At 54.2% G+C, this 16,717-nt stretch overlaps 1 protein-coding gene across 1 annotated transcript in view; it reads left to right on the top strand.

Moving 5' to 3' along the window:
• The window catches only part of PLCG1 (phospholipase C gamma 1), a 40,717-nt gene extending 24,509 nt beyond the window's left edge, over positions 1-16,208 (top strand). Inside the window, exons 3-33 of the mRNA XM_017511900.2 lie at positions 309-461; positions 573-666; positions 810-857; positions 3,094-3,178; positions 3,276-3,359; positions 3,592-3,626; positions 3,837-3,909; positions 4,018-4,119; positions 4,357-4,475; positions 4,555-4,640; positions 4,715-4,835; positions 5,555-5,723; positions 5,866-5,988; positions 6,072-6,173; positions 6,261-6,448; positions 6,795-6,995; positions 7,072-7,191; positions 7,275-7,455; positions 8,458-8,535; positions 9,353-9,456; positions 9,664-9,760; positions 10,015-10,084; positions 10,684-10,841; positions 12,724-12,820; positions 12,952-13,176; positions 13,260-13,408; positions 13,899-14,013; positions 14,132-14,293; positions 14,402-14,490; positions 14,602-14,789; positions 14,927-16,208. Coding sequence (XP_017367389.1) covers positions 309-461; positions 573-666; positions 810-857; positions 3,094-3,178; positions 3,276-3,359; positions 3,592-3,626; positions 3,837-3,909; positions 4,018-4,119; positions 4,357-4,475; positions 4,555-4,640; positions 4,715-4,835; positions 5,555-5,723; positions 5,866-5,988; positions 6,072-6,173; positions 6,261-6,448; positions 6,795-6,995; positions 7,072-7,191; positions 7,275-7,455; positions 8,458-8,535; positions 9,353-9,456; positions 9,664-9,760; positions 10,015-10,084; positions 10,684-10,841; positions 12,724-12,820; positions 12,952-13,176; positions 13,260-13,408; positions 13,899-14,013; positions 14,132-14,293; positions 14,402-14,490; positions 14,602-14,789; positions 14,927-14,969 — 3,659 coding nt within the window. The 3' untranslated portion in view covers positions 14,970-16,208. The remainder of the gene's footprint in view (positions 1-308; positions 462-572; positions 667-809; positions 858-3,093; positions 3,179-3,275; positions 3,360-3,591; positions 3,627-3,836; positions 3,910-4,017; positions 4,120-4,356; positions 4,476-4,554; positions 4,641-4,714; positions 4,836-5,554; positions 5,724-5,865; positions 5,989-6,071; positions 6,174-6,260; positions 6,449-6,794; positions 6,996-7,071; positions 7,192-7,274; positions 7,456-8,457; positions 8,536-9,352; positions 9,457-9,663; positions 9,761-10,014; positions 10,085-10,683; positions 10,842-12,723; positions 12,821-12,951; positions 13,177-13,259; positions 13,409-13,898; positions 14,014-14,131; positions 14,294-14,401; positions 14,491-14,601; positions 14,790-14,926) is intronic.
• Positions 16,209-16,717: the final 509 nt, after the last annotated feature.

Below are 16,717 nucleotides of genomic sequence, written 5' to 3'. Positions count from 1 at the left end.
ATTTCTCCTTCTGGAATCCAGCTCTTTTGCAGGGCAAAATGTCTCAGGGAACAAAGATAGGGAAGGGACACCCCGCATAACCGCCTTTCCCCCAGATAGCCTTCTCTGACCTCTGAGCCCTTAGCAAAGGTCTATCCCTAGACTCAACCCAACCTGCTTATTACCCAGCGTGATTGAGTGGTCTTGGCTCTGCCTCTGGGGTTCCTCCCTGAGAGAGAGTGTAAGAATGAGGAAACCAGGCTGCCCTCCTTTCGGTGTTGACTCTGGGAGACCCCAGCTTGATCTTGGTCTCTTCACTACCTCCCTAGTTGATATTCGCGAAATCAAGGAGATCCGCCCAGGGAAGACCTCACGGGACTTTGATCGCTATCAAGAGGACCCCGCTTTCCGGCCGGACCAGTCACACTGCTTTGTCATTCTCTATGGAATGGAATTCCGCCTGAAGACCCTGAGCCTGCAAGGTGGGAGTCAAGGGGGTAGAGGAGATAGGGGATAGTTAGAGGAATGACCACTGGCTCCTCCCCAGTGGGAGATATGTGCCCTCGGTGCAGCTGTTTATGCCTTGCTCATAGCCACATCTGAGGATGAAGTGAACATGTGGATCAAGGGCTTAACTTGGCTGATGGAGGATACATTGCAGGCACCCACACCCTTGCAGATTGAGAGGTAAGAACCACTCCGGAAGGGGTTAGGGCTGGGAGTATTAGGGACCCAGGGGACAGGAACAGCAGACCATTGTGTGCCCAGACATCTCCTAGGCCTGGCCCTAGATGGAGAAGTTGCCCTCACCTCAGGCTTCTCTTCTCCAGGTGGCTCCGGAAGCAGTTTTACTCAGTGGATCGGAATCGTGAGGATCGGTAAGTACTGAGCTGTGTCTCTAGCCCAGCGGGGTGGGTATGGGCATCCAGAACCTTAGCTGGGCCTCTAAGCAGCTGCCTGGAGACCCAGAGGATCCTGGGGACCTGAAGTGGGGCTAAGGGGTGGGCAGAAGTTTCTGGCACAAGTAGCTTTCTGCACAAAGCCCTCTGGTGGCCTTGGTGTGTGAGCTGGTGAGAGGAGCCAGCCACATGGTGTGTGGCCTGCCAATGGGTGTCCTGGAGGTGAGGGTGGCCAGTAATGTGGGAAGAGCGCCCTGAAGCTCATGGCTCTGAAGTCTGTTGTGGCAGCCAGAAGAGCCAAGGAGAGAAGGGGAGCAAAGACCAGATGGTGTGGGTGCTGCACCATGGTGAGGTCCTTTGACCTGAAAGGAACGGGAAGCCATGGAAGGGTTCTGAAGAGAGGAGTGATGTGATCTGACTTGGGTTACTCTGGATTGCTCTGGCTGCTGTGTGGAGAGCTCAGTTAGGAGCTGCTTCCATACTCCAGGTGAAAGATGAAAGGGCTTGGCTCATGATGGTAATGGTAGATTTTGGCCATGGTGTATTTTGAAGATAGTGTCAGAAAGAAGGTCCTTAACAAATTGATTATGGGATGTGAGAGGAATAGAGGATAATAGTACAGTCTCTGGCTTGAGCAACTGGAAAACAGAGTTGCCGTTGACTGACATGGGAAGATCAAGGGACAAGCCCATTTGGAGGGAATCTCAGGGGTTCAGTTTTTGAGGCATGTTAAGTTTTCTGATGCCTATTAGAGCTGTCCAGGGAGAGATGTTGAGTAAGCGGGTGATTAGAGTGAGTTTAGGTCCACAGTTGGGGCTGCACATATTAACTTGGGAGTATGTAAATGACACTGAAAGCCACAGGACTGGGTGAGATCATCTAGGGGGCAAGCAGACCAAGAAAAGGACAGGGTCCAGTGGCTGATCCCAGATCACCCCCATATTAGAGATTGGAGGGGTAGAGGACAACTAGTGCAGTAAGAGGAGCAACCCCCAGAGTGTTGAGTTTTGGCAACCCAGGGAAGAAGACAATGGTGAAATCTGACCGTTGACTCTTGGATTTAACATGGTGGGAAGAGCAGTGTCAACCAAGTGGTGAGGGGCCCAAAGGAATTAGAGGGAGCAAGATGACTCTTACAAGGAGTTTTGCTGTGGAGGGGAGGAAAGAAGGGGGGCAATAGCTAGAGAGCTAAGCAGGGACAAGACGTGTGTTTTTGGTGGACGAAGTAACAGGCTGTTCATATGTTGATGGGAAAGAGTCCACAGAGGGCAAGGTTGGTGATGCAGGCAGTTGCCACCAGAAGTTCTCTGTTTCCTCACTGGAAAACAAGGACCCTGATAGCACCTACCTCCTGAGTGAGTGAGGATCAGAGGAGATGGCACCTGTGCAGAGCCAGCCCTCCCTCTGTGGTGCTTAACCCACTCAGTGTGGAGCTCAGTCCCCTTGGGGAATTTTGGTGCCTCCTCCCGGGCTCTTGGGTCCCAGAGGAGGTGAACCCACCCTCCCCTCCTTGACACCACCTTCCAGGAGAGAAAGCCTCTTTTTCCTTCTTGTCCATCCTGTTGCCAGGTCCAGCAGTGTCCCCAGCCTCACATCCTGGGCAGGACACCCCTGGAGAGCAGAGGTGCTTGTTCTCTGAGTTTCTTTCCTGGAGCCAGGCCCTGTCCAGCCCCATGAGGTGCCCAGTTGCCAATAATTGTATTTGGTGGAGCATGCACCTCCCTCTTCCTCCCCATCATGGGTTCGTGGGTTCTGAGGACCAAATTGCCGGCATCTCAATGGGCAGCAGGTGGGGACCTACTGCCATGATGTCCCCAACAAGGAAGTTGTGAGTGAGCCTTGCCTTCTATCTTAGATGAGCTGACTACCACCTCGGCACAGGCCTGAGCAGTGCTGGTGGGAGAGGAGGCCTGGAGAGTGATTTTTCTTCCTCCCATGCCTGACCCACTTTACTGAATCTGTTCACTTCTTCCTTGCTAGAATTATAGGCATTAATTAATTAATTAATTAATTTTGCTCAGATGAGGAACTGAGGTCCAAAGAAAGGAAGGGACTAATCTTGGTCACCCCATGGGTTCTGATTCAGTCTCGCCCTCAGGACTCCAGGTTCCCAGAATAGTGTTGTTTACCTGTCCAGCCCCAGGTGGGCTCGACCCACAGGTCAGAGGTCATGAGAAGCTGGATGAGACCACTGGGGATGTCCCTGTTTTCTTAGTATATCAGCCAAGGACCTGAAGAACATGCTGTCGCAGGTCAACTACCGGGTCCCCAACATGCGCTTCCTCCGAGAGCGACTGACGGTAAGTGCCCCCCCAGGGCTTTCTGTAGATGGGGCAGGGGAAGTCAAGAGCCCTGCAAATGGGGGCCTGACTGTCAATCCTGCTTTGTACCATGTAGGACCTGGAGCAGCGCAGTGGGGACATCACCTACGGGCAGTTTGCTCAGCTGTACCGCAGCCTCATGTACAGCGCCCAGAAGATGGTGCATGAGCCACCTGCCCTCCCTCAACCCCTGCCCCTGTTCCTTCACTCCACCCCTAACCCTGCCTGCCTCAGCCCTGCTGCCCTGCTTAGGGGCTTTTGTGTGCCATTTCTCCAGTTCTTCTCCTCTTGAGGCCTGCCCCCATCTGCTGCTCTAGCCTGTCTTCTTACTAGCCCCTTTCCCACATGGCCTCCCAGGGGCTCTTGCCCTGACCAGGTTCTGTTTCCCACAGATGGACCTCCCCTTCTTGGAAGCCAGTACTCTGAGGTTTGGTTTGGAGTGGGGAGGTGGGGTTTTCCCTTGGCCCCCTTCATCTCTCCTCTGGGTGATTCCTGATCCAGGTGGGAGGCAGTGGAAGTGGGGAACCGTACTGGCCTATTCTGGGAAGCTGTGCTAGCTGGGAGTTGGGTTCTGCCTTCCATGGGGCACCTCATTGTCTGTTGACCATGCTAGCCAGCTTACCTTCTCTCCCTGCAGGGCTGGGGAGCGGCCAGAGCTTTGCCGAGTGTCCCTTCCTGAGTTCCAGCAGTTCCTCCTTGACTACCAGGGGGTATGGCTGGGCTGACATTGGCCCAGGGTGTCAGGCTGTGGGAGTGGTGGGCTCATCACTGACTGGAGGCTTCTCTCATGCCCTGCCTTGCCCTCCCTACCCCATCAGGAGCTGTGGGCTGTTGATCGCCTCCAGGTGCAGGAGTTCATGCTCAGCTTCCTCCGAGACCCCTTGCGAGAGATTGAGGAGCCATACTTTTTCCTGGATGAGGTGAGCCTGACATTTCACCCCTTTTGTTGTCAGAGAATGGGTAGGGGTAACCAGAACCCCACCTGGGCTCCAGGAGCTAGATGGTCCTTAGGGATGCCACCTTGTTCCTACCTACTGTGCATCTTGCCCATCCCCAGTTGGAACCAAGCACTCTCTCTCTTCTATCCCCAACCTACCATCTCGGGTTGGACAGGGCAGGGGCTCACTTTCTCTTCCCTTCCACATGTTCCTGGACAGTTTGTCACCTTCCTGTTCTCCAAAGAGAACAGTGTGTGGAACTCGCAGCTGGACGCTGTGTGCCCGGACACCATGAACAACCCTCTTTCCCACTACTGGATCTCCTCCTCCCATAACACGTGAGTGTGGCTCCTTTGGGCCCACCTAGCTTCTTCCCAGGAGGGCCCATAACATACCTGCCTCTCTTTGCCTATCCAGGTACCTGACCGGGGACCAGTTCTCCAGCGAATCCTCCCTGGAAGCCTATGCTCGCTGCCTGCGGATGGGCTGTCGCTGCATTGAGTGTACGTGGGGTCCAGGGCTGGGGGAGGGAAGATGGGAGGCCTGCCTGCTTGACCATGGTGATGTTGCTCCTCAGTGGACTGCTGGGACGGTCCGGATGGGATGCCAGTCATTTACCATGGGCACACACTTACCACCAAGATCAAGTTCTCAGATGTCCTGCACACCATCAAGGAGCATGCCTTTGTGGCCTCAGAGTGAGTCGCAGGGTGGAGGACCAAGGGGTTAACTGGGCACCAGCTCTCTTATTCTAGAGGGACAGAGGGCAGAAAGACCCCTTGAATGCCCTGTCCCCTCTCTGCCAGCCCTTCATCTTTGTCCTATCTCTTGGCCTCTCCTCGTCTCCTGCTTCCTGCTTGAGCTGTTGCTTTCCAAGTTATATTTTGTTTCCTACACCTTGGGCCCACTGTCTTCTTCATGGGTTCTTTAGCTTGTAGAACACATTCATGCTCTTCTCATCTTCAGAAAACATGCCCTGGTTTCTTTAGGCCAGTATCCTGCTAACTTCTTTTCCCTCACAGCCCAGAAGATTGTGTTGCTTATGTCCCATTCCTTCAATTCTGTTTACTGTTTAACCTGTGGTCACTGATCTCCCTGACCTCACCAGGGCTCTAATAGCTAACTTTGGAGGCTTCTCCTCTCTCCTGACCTTTTTGATGTGAAAGGTTTTTCTTGCACCCTCCGTAATTGGACCAGCTCGGGACTACATCTGTTGCCACCCTTTGGTTTCCACTGCCGCCACAGCTGTAGAACCCCTTCTGCCCCATCAGTGGCTATAGCCTGCCTCTTTTCTGAGATAGTTTTTATAGACAAGAAACCCCCAGGCCCTTGACGCCCAACACCTCACTGTGAGAGGCTACTTAGACCACAGAGGATTGCGGGATCTGTTGCACTGTGCTTGTCCCCCACCCTGCAGGTACCCAGTCATCCTTTCCATTGAGGACCACTGCAGCATTGCCCAGCAGAGAAACATGGCCCAGTACTTCAAGAAGGTTCTGGGGGACACACTCCTCACCAAGCCCGTGGATATCTCTGCCGATGGGCTCCCCTCACCCAACCAGCTTAAGAGGAAGATCCTCATCAAGGTGGGGTGGTGGGCTCACTGGGGAAGACCCACACTTCTCAGTGCCTTGCCTGGGCCATGGCTTCAGCTGTTGGGCCTAAGCCTGGTGAGGAGGTGGGGTGAGGACTGGGGTTTGCATTGCCCTGTTCTGGTTGCCCCTACAGCACAAGAAGCTGGCTGAGGGCAGTGCCTACGAGGAGGTGCCTACATCCGTGATGTACTCAGAGAATGACATCAGCAACTCCATCAAGAATGGCATCCTCTACCTGGAGGACCCTGTGAACCACGTGAGGACTGGGCTGGGCTGAGGGTGGTGGGACTGGTGGGTGTGAGGACCCTGGCTCACGAGTCCCCCTTTGGTCTGTTCCAGGAATGGTATCCCCACTACTTCGTTCTGACCAGCAGCAAGATCTACTACTCTGAGGAGACCAGCAGTGACCAGGGCAATGAGGATGAGGAAGAGCCCAAGGAGGTGAGGGACCAGCCCAGGTCTGGGGGCTGGGCCAGGTCAGGCCTAAGCCAGGGTCACAGTGTCTTTGCTGTTGCCTTCCCTTGACAGGTCAGCAGCAGTACAGAGCTGCACTCCAATGAGAAGTGGTTCCATGGGAAGCTTGGGGCAGGGCGTGATGGGCGGCACATCGCTGAGCGCCTGCTTACTGAGTACTGCATCGAGACCGGGGCCCCTGACGGCTCCTTCCTCGTGCGAGAGAGTGAGACCTTCGTGGGAGACTACACGCTCTCTTTCTGGTAACACTTCCCATGCCGACGCCCACGTTCAGTCAGTGTGCGTATATAGACATGACACCACCCATAGATAACCAGTTAACATTTGAGCCTTTGATCCAGGACAATTACGTTTTACATGGAACATAATTTCATCTACACACACCAAAACACACACATGTGCACTCACCCCCCACAGCACCCCTCCCTTTTCAGTTAATTTGAAGCCTTTCAGTGCGACTGCCCACACCTGTGCTCCTCAGGAACTTGGCCTCCCTCCTTCAGACTTGGTGCCTCACTTGGGGTGGAACTTGGTCTTTGGGGCCCTGGCCTGTTTCTCCCAGCCTCCCTCACCCTGTGTCTTCCACAGGCGGAATGGGAAAGTCCAGCACTGCCGTATCCACTCCCGGCAAGATGCTGGGACCCCCAAGTTCTTCTTGACAGACAACCTCGTCTTTGATTCCCTCTATGACCTCATCACACACTACCAGCAGGTGCCCCTGCGCTGCAATGAGTTTGAGATGCGACTTTCAGAACCTGTTCCACAGACCAATGCCCATGAGAGCAAAGAGTGAGGGAGGGGCCTGGGAGTGGGCAGGGGAGGGCCATGGGTGTTGCTGGCTGGGCCTGACTCTGCTTGTCCTCAGGTGGTACCACGCGAGCCTGACCAGAGCACAGGCTGAGCATATGCTAATGCGTGTCCCCCGTGATGGGGCCTTCCTGGTGCGGAAGCGCAATGAGCCCAACTCATATGCCATCTCTTTCCGGTGAGGGGTGTGGCCCTGGGTTGTGGGGCCTTGCTTGGATCTGGGCTGCCCTGACCCTGTGTGACTGTTTTGTCCTTGTGAAGGGCTGAGGGCAAGATCAAGCATTGCCGTGTCCAGCAAGAGGGACAGACTGTGATGCTAGGGAACTCGGAGTTCGACAGCCTTGTTGACCTCATCAGCTACTATGAGAAGCACCCGCTATACCGCAAGATGAAGCTGCGTTATCCCATCAATGAGGAGGCACTGGAGAAGATTGGCACAGCTGTGAGGGCACTGTGGTAGATGAGGGGAGGCAGGAGAGACCCAGAATCTTTAAAGTCACTGGATAATCTGGATGTGTGTAACAGCAAGGCCTGGGGTGTTGGAGTTCGTAAGAGGGCCCCTGAGTCCAAGTGGGAGCCATGGTCTGGGTACCAGGAGAGTATCTGGAAGAGGGGGACATCTGTGCGGTGTCTCTAAGGATCGGGACAGGCATACAGGCAGAGGATTCGTCATGAGCCAAGGTGTGGAGGGGGAGGTTCTGGGGCTTATACCGGGAGAGGTACACACAATGGAAACTCATCCAGCTGGGGTTGGCCTGGGGACTCTGTCCCAGGGCAGGTGAGATGAGGCTACCCAAGAATGGATGGTATGGAGGACAGAGCCATAGGAGGTGAGACCAGTGAGGGAAAAAGTCGGGACTTATGGCAGCACAGATGGTGACAAGGACCCTGGACAGGAGGAAGGAGTCTGGGACCAGGAGATCAGTTGAGAGACTCCCATCCTCAGTAGACTCCCCAGTAGGGTGGGAAGAGGCCTGTTGTCCACTGGTCCCTGGGGTCAGGTGGTGGAGAGGAATGGCAGGAGTGTAGGGAGTGGGAAGGCTGTTCCTGACTTGGCTCAGCAGTGAACCAGTGAGCCACTGAACTAAAGCACTGAATATGGGCAGTCTGTGAAGGGCCCACCTGCACATAGCTCAGAAATATTTGGGAGTCTGGGCATTCAGGACCTGAGAGATTTTAGAATCCTGGGCTGGGCCTCATGGGTAAAAATGTGAAGAAAGGAAAGGGTGAGACAAAGTCTGAGGCCCCTGAAGCTGTCTCCACTGAGTTTGAAGGATCCCTGTGGACCAGGTGCTAGTGTGATGGCGGCCGCCTTGGTGTCCTGGTGAGGAAGGCCACGTGGAAGTTTGCTGCACTGGGGGAAAGGGAAGCTGCTGGAGAAACCAGCTGCTTTCTACCTCTGGGCTCTGGGACATTAACATATTCCATTGTGTCCTGTTTCCAGGAGCCTGACTACGGAGCCCTGTATGAGGGACGCAACCCTGGTTTCTACGTAGAGGCAAACCCTATGCCAACTTTCAAGGTACAGCTCAGGCCTCTGGGCACAGGAAGCTGGGGAGGGTCCCCAGCTGCTTGGGGCTTCATTTCTGTGTTCTGGGCCATCTGTGGTCTTTGTGGAGAAGTGGTGGTTGTGGTTTTCCGAGGCCCAACAGGTTGTGAGAGATGTGTGGTTGGTGAGCGACCGCAGGTCTCCCAGGGCTGACCCACCCCCTAACCTCCCACCCCTTAGATCAGCCATGACCCTTTAAAACTACTCCCATGGGTGACCCCTGTTTCCTCCCTGGGCAGCAGCAGGTAGGGGGCAGGAGGCACACTGGCCACTCATTCCCTAGCCTGTGGAGCTCTGTCACACAGGTTCATTCTTTTTGCCTTTTTCTCTAAAAAGGTCTGGGCCCTATTCCCTCCATAGCCAGAGGACCTGAGAGGTTTTTCTTTCTACTTCACAGATGAGTGATGGGGTCCCATTCAGGCCCCATATGCTTCCAGGTCCTGGGGAGGCACTCAGGGCAACTGCAGGCCCTGCCTTGGCCTGTCAGCCTTGACTCCTGGGAGAGGATACAAGGTTCTCTCTGTGGCCCAGGGTGCGGCTTAAGGTTCTACCTGGATCCTAAGGCACTTCACTGGCAGAGATCCTACCTCTCTGATCATATCTGTGCTGGAGCTTCCCTGCAAGGCAGTAACGAGAACTATAACTAGGGCCTGTTGCTGGCAGTGTCATCTCCCAGTGGCCTGACCCAAGGCTGGAAAGCCCAATCACATGTGTGTATGCACATGAAGCCCCAGGTCAGCAGTGACAGGGGGAGCCTTTCTGCTCTGACTGGTGCTTCTCACCTTTGCAGTGTGCAGTCAAAGCCCTCTTTGACTACAAGGCCCAGAGGGAGGACGAGCTGACCTTCACCAAGAGTGCTATCATCCAGAACGTGGAAAAGCAAGAGGGAGGCTGGTGAGCCTGTAGTGTGGTAGGCCCAGAATCCAAGGGCCCCAGTGGAGCTGGGGCTCCAAAGACATGTATTTGTCATGTGCTTGTCTCCTGTGTGCACCAGCAGTGCCTGCTCAGCCTGGCTTAGGCATGGGATTCCCTACCAAAGGATATTCTCCTCATGGGAGTTAGGGGTGGTTGCTGGAGGTCAGCACCCTATGGCTCCCACAGGTGGCGAGGGGACTACGGAGGGAAGAAGCAGCTGTGGTTCCCATCAAACTATGTGGAAGAGATGGTCAACCCCGTGGCCCTGGAGCCAGAGAGGGAGGTAAGGCCAGGATCACCTGAGGAATGGCATTCCCTATCCCCAGATTCTCCTTGGAATCTCCCATCACACAGTCCCAAGCATGCATGTGCATGCACAGACAGCTGTCACCTGGGCTGGTGGTCTCCCATATACCTGTGCTATGTTTGGCAGTCACAGGTATACCCACAAGATGTATTTGTCCCATGCACATGGATATCCCTTCACACACATACGCAGTAGCCATGCTGACCATTGGTGGGCTTTGCTTCCCACAGCACTTGGACGAGAACAGCCCCTTAGGGGACTTGCTGCGGGGGGTCTTGGATGTACCAGCTTGTCAGATTGGTGAGCTCCCGTCCCTTTCTCTTGCCCACTGTTCTCTAGGGTGAGGTTCTCCTTTGTATCTCTCTCCTGCTCGTAGGGAGGAAGCTGATGGCTGAACCCCAAAGGCTGCCCTCACTCCAAGCTCTCCCCATGCTCTCTATATCCCTTTGACACTCTGGGCTCCCTTTGTCACCCTCATCTTTGACCCCTGCATGTTTACCCCATGCCAGGCACTGGGGAACCCATCAGAATTGGCAGCAAAGATGATGCTCCTGGTTGGCTGACCTCCCCAGGCCTAATGGGTTGGGCCACAGGGATGTGACAGAGGCTTGGAGATGGGGTTGAGAGGCAGACGTGGCCTGAGGCAGAAGCATGAGTCAGGCAGAGCTGAGTTGGAACACTGGCTCCACCTCAGCCAGCAGTGACTTGTTTGAGTTGCAGCATTGTCATCTGTAAAATGGGTCTGCAAAGCAGTCCTTCCCCTCATGGGGTATGGGAAGGAGGAAATGGAATGAGATAGAATTCATTTGAGAATTCATTTGAGCCAGTGCCTGGGGTGTAGAGTGGGATGGAGTGGGTGAGATGTTATTCTCAGTTCTTATCTGCTCTCGCCCTCCCAGCCATCCGTCCTGAGGGCAAGAACAACCGGCTCTTCGTCTTCTCCATCAGCATGGCATCGGTGGCCCACTGGTCCCTGGATGTTGCTGCCGACTCACAGGAGGAGCTGCAGGACTGGGTGAAAAAGATCCGTGAAGTGGCCCAGACCGCAGATGCCAGGGTGAGATTCTGCTGGAGCCTGCTGCGGGGCAGTGTGTGCGCCTGTCAGGCAGCTGAGACCTCCAGCTCTCAGCACAAGCCCCCTCAGAGCAGTGGGGCAGCCGATGGCCTATGCTAGATAGGCCACAGCTCCTGCCTTAGCTAGGGATCGAGAAGAGACACATAAGATGCAATGTGGTGTGTTTAGATCGTGTTGAGTTTGAGATAGTGATGGGTCGTTTAAGTGGGTCTGCAGTTGGATACACAAGGCCAGAGCTAAGAGGAGAAATCCTGGGCTGAAGCAGGAGTGGGGTCCCAGACATAGGAGATAAGAGGTGGTGTACAATACGAAGAGAACTTGGGATGGACTGAGAAGCTCCACATGAGAAGGCATGGGCAAGGAAAGGAGTCCAGGGTAGGCAAGTCAGACAGACTGTAGGCCACTGGTGAGGGAGGGGGTCTCCTGTGTTGAGGGCTACAGACGTAAACACAGGCATGATAAGAACGTGTAAGTGCCCTTTGGATTCAGCAGCAGCAAATAGCCCTGGTGTGTCAGCAGTATGGCTGGGGTTGGATGGCAGTGGGCAGCGGGGGAGTCTGGAATGGCAAAGGCAGAGCCTTTGTAGGGCCTGTCCTTGAGAGAGAGAACAGTTGACTGGGGTTTGAGCAGGCTGTCATGCAGACAGCTGAAGGGAGACAGCAGGGTGTGGGAGGAGATGGAAACTAAGCCTAGCTGGAAGGACCAGCCTTATGGAGAAGGGAGGCCTCTTCTACTGAGGCTGGAAGAGCAGAGAAAGAAGTATTCTCAAGGGTTAGGGAATTCCTACTTGGTGGCTCTTTCACCAAGTGCATTTGGTAGGGAGGTCTGTAGCTGCTTTGGAGAAGGCACCTGCAAGCCAAACAGAAGGGATAGGGTGCTTGCCAGGCTGTCCCCTAGAAGGAAAAGGTACCGGTAGACCAAGTGGCTGAAGGGTTGGATCCAAGGGTCTAGGCCTAAAAAGAAAGTAAGTTTGAATGTAAGAACCACTGAAGCCAGCCATGGTGGCTCATACCTGTAATCCCAGCACTTTGGGAGGCCAAGGCGGGCAGGTCACAAGTTCAGGAGTTTGAAACTAGCCTGGCCAATATGATGAAACCCCATCTCTACTAAAAAAATACAAAAAATTAGCTGGGCATGGTAGGGGGGTGCCTGTAGTCCCAGCTACTCAGGAGTCTGAGCCAGGAGAATCATTTGAACCCAGGAGGCGGAGGTTGCAGTGAGCCAAGATCATGCCACCGCAGTCTAGCCTGGGCGACAGAGCAAGACTGTGTCTCAAAAAAAAAGCCACTGAAAGAAGTAAGGGGACCTCCAGGAGTGAGAGGATGGGAAGGGACACTTGTAAGTGGCCTTCTGTTAGAGATTTGGCATGGAGAGTGGGTGGTTGTATTGGAGTTGGGGGAGCTGAGGCAGTGAGGATCATCCGTAGGACACAGATGGAGACCAAGCCAGGGACCTGCATCCCCCGTGCAGTCACAGGTGACACAGGGCATTTTTGCCCCAGGATGAGGCTGAGTAATGAATGATTAGAAAGTGTCACTTGTGATTGTGGCCAATCCCAGGATCCCTGGAAGCTCACTGTGAACATGGGTGGTGATGAGGAGTCTGTACCACCTCCCCGCCAACCCACCTCTTTAAGAGGGTCGGAGGGCAAATATGTCCTCTGGGACAGAGAGGAGGAAAGACGATTGATCCCAGGATGAGACTGAGGACAGCGCTCCCTGGTTTACTGTTTGGTGTGGTGTCTGGAAGGTACAGGGGAGGGTGGGGAGAGGCCCAGCGCACCTGCAATGTGGGCATGCCCAAGGCTGGCAGGGGCTTCCTTCTCCTGGGCAGGGCTGTAGCAGGGCCTTGTGTGTGTCACCAGCTCTCTGAGGGGAAGATGATGGAACGGAGGAAGAAGATCGCCCTGGAGCTCTCTGAGCTTGTCGTCTACTGCCGGCCTGTTCCCTTCGATGAAGAGAGTAAGGGTCAGGGCTCAGGCGGGGTGTGCATGTGCCTGGAGGGCCTGGTGGGTGCAGAAGGAGTATTTAGTTATCCCCCCAACACTGCCCGGGTGGGCGGGCTCTGTAAGTGTTCTCCCTGTTTGGCCCAGAGATTGGCACAGAACGTGCTTGCTACCGGGACATGTCGTCCTTCCCGGAAACCAAGGCTGAGAAATACGTGAACAAGGCCAAAGGCAAGAAGTTCCTTCAGTACAATCGACTGCAGCTCTCCCGCATCTACCCCAAGGGCCAGCGACTGGATTCCTCCAACTATGATCCTTTGCCCATGTGGATCTGTGGCAGCCAGCTCGTGGCCCTCAACTTCCAGACCCCTGGTGAGGAGGTCCCCTGTGAGGAGGGCGGGGAGAGGCACTGTGGGGCAGCTGGACTGGAATGCGCCGTCATCTGCCTCTTCCAGACAAGCCTATGCAGATGAACCAGGCCCTCTTCATGACGGGCAGGCACTGTGGCTACGTGCTGCAGCCAAGTACCATGCGGGACGAGGCCTTCGACCCCTTTGACAAGAGCAGCCTCCGCGGGCTGGAGCCATGTGCCATCTGTATTGAGGTAGGTGCTGCTCATCTGGGCTTCAGGGTAGAAAAGGGGCTGCTTGCCGATGGAGTGTGGTTGGTTATGTTGAGTTCCCCAAAAATGGGCAGTTTCAGGCCTCAAGGTGGTCAGTGTGGGTGGGGCCTGAGCAGAGTCTTTGAAGGGGTGAAGATAGCATGCGGTGTACACATCTAGGACATGTGCAGAGCCATTGATGGGGTGACTTGTTCTGATAAGAAATTTTTTTTCCCTAAGAGGAAATCATTTAAAAGACTTTTGTGTTAAAATAGACATGGATTTAACATAAAGTAGATTGTAAAACTCACATGGAAATTTTAGCTCAAGCCAAGACTAAATAAACTACGGGCAGCAGTACTCCACGGGCAGCGTCCTGGGGGCCCAGCAGAGGGCGCACTGCTTCCACTTCACAGATAGCTGCCTGAGCCTCTGCAGTCTGGGATTGGAGGGAGCAGGAAAGACAATCCTAGGCCCATTTGTCTGCCTGCAGGTGCTGGGGGCCCGTCATCTGCCGAAGAATGGCCGGGGCATTGTGTGTCCTTTTGTGGAGATTGAGGTGGCTGGAGCTGAGTATGACAGCACCAAGCAGAAGACAGAGTTTGTGGGTCAGTCTGTCTTCCCAGTCATCCTCCTCCTCCTCCTGGGGGTACCACAAGGCCCTCTCCACCAGTCATCCCATCCTCTCCCAGGGTGACCTGAAGCCTTTTGTCATTGCCTTCACAGTGGACAATGGACTCAACCCTGTATGGCCGGCCAAGCCCTTCCACTTCCAGATCAGTAACCCTGAATTTGCCTTTCTGCGTTTCGTGGTGTATGAGGAAGACATGTTTAGTGACCAGAATTTCCTGGCTCAGGCTACTTTCCCAGTAAAAGGCCTGAAGACAGGTGAGGACCATTCCTGGAGGCAGTGCCCCTGTGATCTTGCTGCCAGGGTAGGGCTGGACCCCTTGCTCTGTCCCTCCTGGGCTGAGGACCAGGGTTTCCTCCTCTTAGGATACAGAGCAGTGCCTTTGAAGAACAACTACAGCGAGGACCTGGAGTTGGCCTCCCTGCTGATCAAGATTGACATTTTCCCTGCCAAGGTATCTGCAGCAGGGGTGGGCTGGCCTGAGGTGGGTGGGAGGAGAACAGGCAGCACCCTCCTGAAGTGCAGAAAAGTCACTGACCCTCTTCTGCACTTGCCTTCATTGAAGCAAGAGAACGGTGACCTCAGTCCCTTCAGTGGTACATCCCTGCGGGAGCGGGGCTCAGATGCCTCGGGCCAGCTGTTTCATGGCCGAGCCCGGGAAGGCTCCTTTGAGTCCCGCTACCAGCAGCCATTTGAGGACTTCCGCATCTCCCAGGAGCATCTCGCAGACCATTTTGACAGTCGAGAACGAAGGTGAGGGAGATGGAGGGGTGCTAGAGCCAGCAAGGCCGTGGCTAGGTCCTACTTCAGTGTTTCTTTCTCCTGGGTAGAAAAGTTGTAATATTGTCTGGCTTTGGGCTGTCCAATTGACACTCTTCCCTTCTGTCCAGGGCCCCAAGAAGGACTCGGGTCAATGGAGACAACCGCCTCTAGTTGTACCCCAGCTTCGTTGGAGAGCAGCAGGTGCTGTGCGCCTCATGGAATGCCGTGAACTGGGTTCTTTGGAAGCAGCCTGCTGTGGCGGCCTTCCGGGTCTCACAGCCTGAAGCCTAGATTCCAGCAGTGAATGCTAGACAGAAACCAAGCCATTAATGAGATGTATTACTGTTTTGGGCCTCCATGCCCCAGCTCTGGGTGAAGGCAAAAACTGTACTGTGTCTCGCATTAAGCACACACATCTGGCCCTGACTTCTGGAGATGGATCTTTCTATCTTGTGGGGCCAGGACCACAGCCGAAGCCCCTTGGAGAGAGAGGGCACCTCAGCCAGTGGCACAGGAGGCTCCAAGGAGCCACTGACATTCCTAAGAGTGGAGGAGGAGGAGGAGCCTTGCTGGGCCAGGGAAACAAAGTTTACATTGTCCTGTAGCTTTAAAACCACAGCTGGGCAGGGTGAGAGGCTAGATGCCCCTGCAGTTTGGCCCTGGAGCCAGGGCAGAGGAGTGTAGGGCCTGCATGGAGAAGGGCTCTGCCCTGCCTGAGGAGGAGGACACAGCACAAGGGCACATTGCCCATGGCTGGGAACATGACCCAGCCTGAAAGATACAGGGGATCATGTTAAAAATAGCAGTATTATTTTTCTTCTCAATGGTATTGTAACTAAGTTATTTACTCCTCCTGCTCCTCACCCTTGTAGGGAAACCTTGGAGTAGAGCCTTGGAGAAGAGAGTGGCAGGTGGGTTGCCTGCTGTGTTAAGAGGGCTCAGTTTGTGATGTTAAGGCACTGTCAAGAATGGGGTGGCGGGGTTGGTGGGAAGAGAAGCAATAGCAGAGCCTATTTTGGTGAGTTTTTTGTTTTTTAAAAGCAAAGATAACTTGATATGCTTTCCCTGAGGAATGAAAAAGGAATTGAGGAGATGCCTGCCGCTTGGGTGGGCAGGGTACAGGCAGCTGGGTGCTGAATGAAGCTGCCATGCTTATTGCAGCTCCTTTCTGACCGGTAAAAAAATGATCTAGGGATGGAGATGGGAAGGTTAGAAAGGCAGCCCCCACCTCTGAGGACAGAGGCTGGGGTCCAGGCCCGTGGGCGCAAAGCTGCCTCATAGCATAGCCAGCATTCAGCACACACAAACCTACTGCCCATATTTGGGCTCAGGGTTGGCCATTTGCTAGTTCTGCTGCCCTTTTAAGATCTGACTGCCAAATAAATCATCCTCATGTCCTTTTTCCTTTAACTTGTATGTTCTTTTTGGGGCTCAGGAAAGCCTGTTGTCTGGGGACATACTCACCAGATGACTGTGCAATAGAAGCAGGTGGGACGTTTCTGGAAACTTGAGGTTAAGCAGCTGTTACCTTCTCTGGGCTAACAGGAATTGTGGGGCCACCTTCTCTCCTGCCCATCCTCTGAACAGAGTACATCCTGCCTGGGTTCTTGGCCAGCCAGCTTTGGTGATGATCTGGAAACAACCAGAGCCCCTTTCCAGTTCCACAGAAACCTCTCCTTTCAAAACTTGCATTCAGTTAACATTGCCAGGTGCCATTCTGGTTGCCTCTAGGACTTGGCAGCCGAAATCTCTGTGCCCAGAACATGGTTGAAAGGTCCTTCTCTTCCTGAGGCTCTGTTTTCATCATATTTTGTGCTGGGATGGAACAAAAATGATGCCACACAAACAATTTAAGATCTGGTTCTATGGATGACATGAACTGATAGCCAGTATCAAATGACAGTGCTTAGGTTCTTGTG

The sequence above is a fragment of the Cebus imitator genome, unplaced genomic scaffold (assembly GCF_001604975.1).
Source record: "Cebus imitator isolate Cc_AM_T3 unplaced genomic scaffold, Cebus_imitator-1.0 Scaffold18, whole genome shotgun sequence".
Classification (NCBI taxonomy): Eukaryota; Metazoa; Chordata; class Mammalia; order Primates; family Cebidae; genus Cebus; species Cebus imitator.
This window is presented reverse-complemented; position numbering and strand designations above follow the sequence as displayed.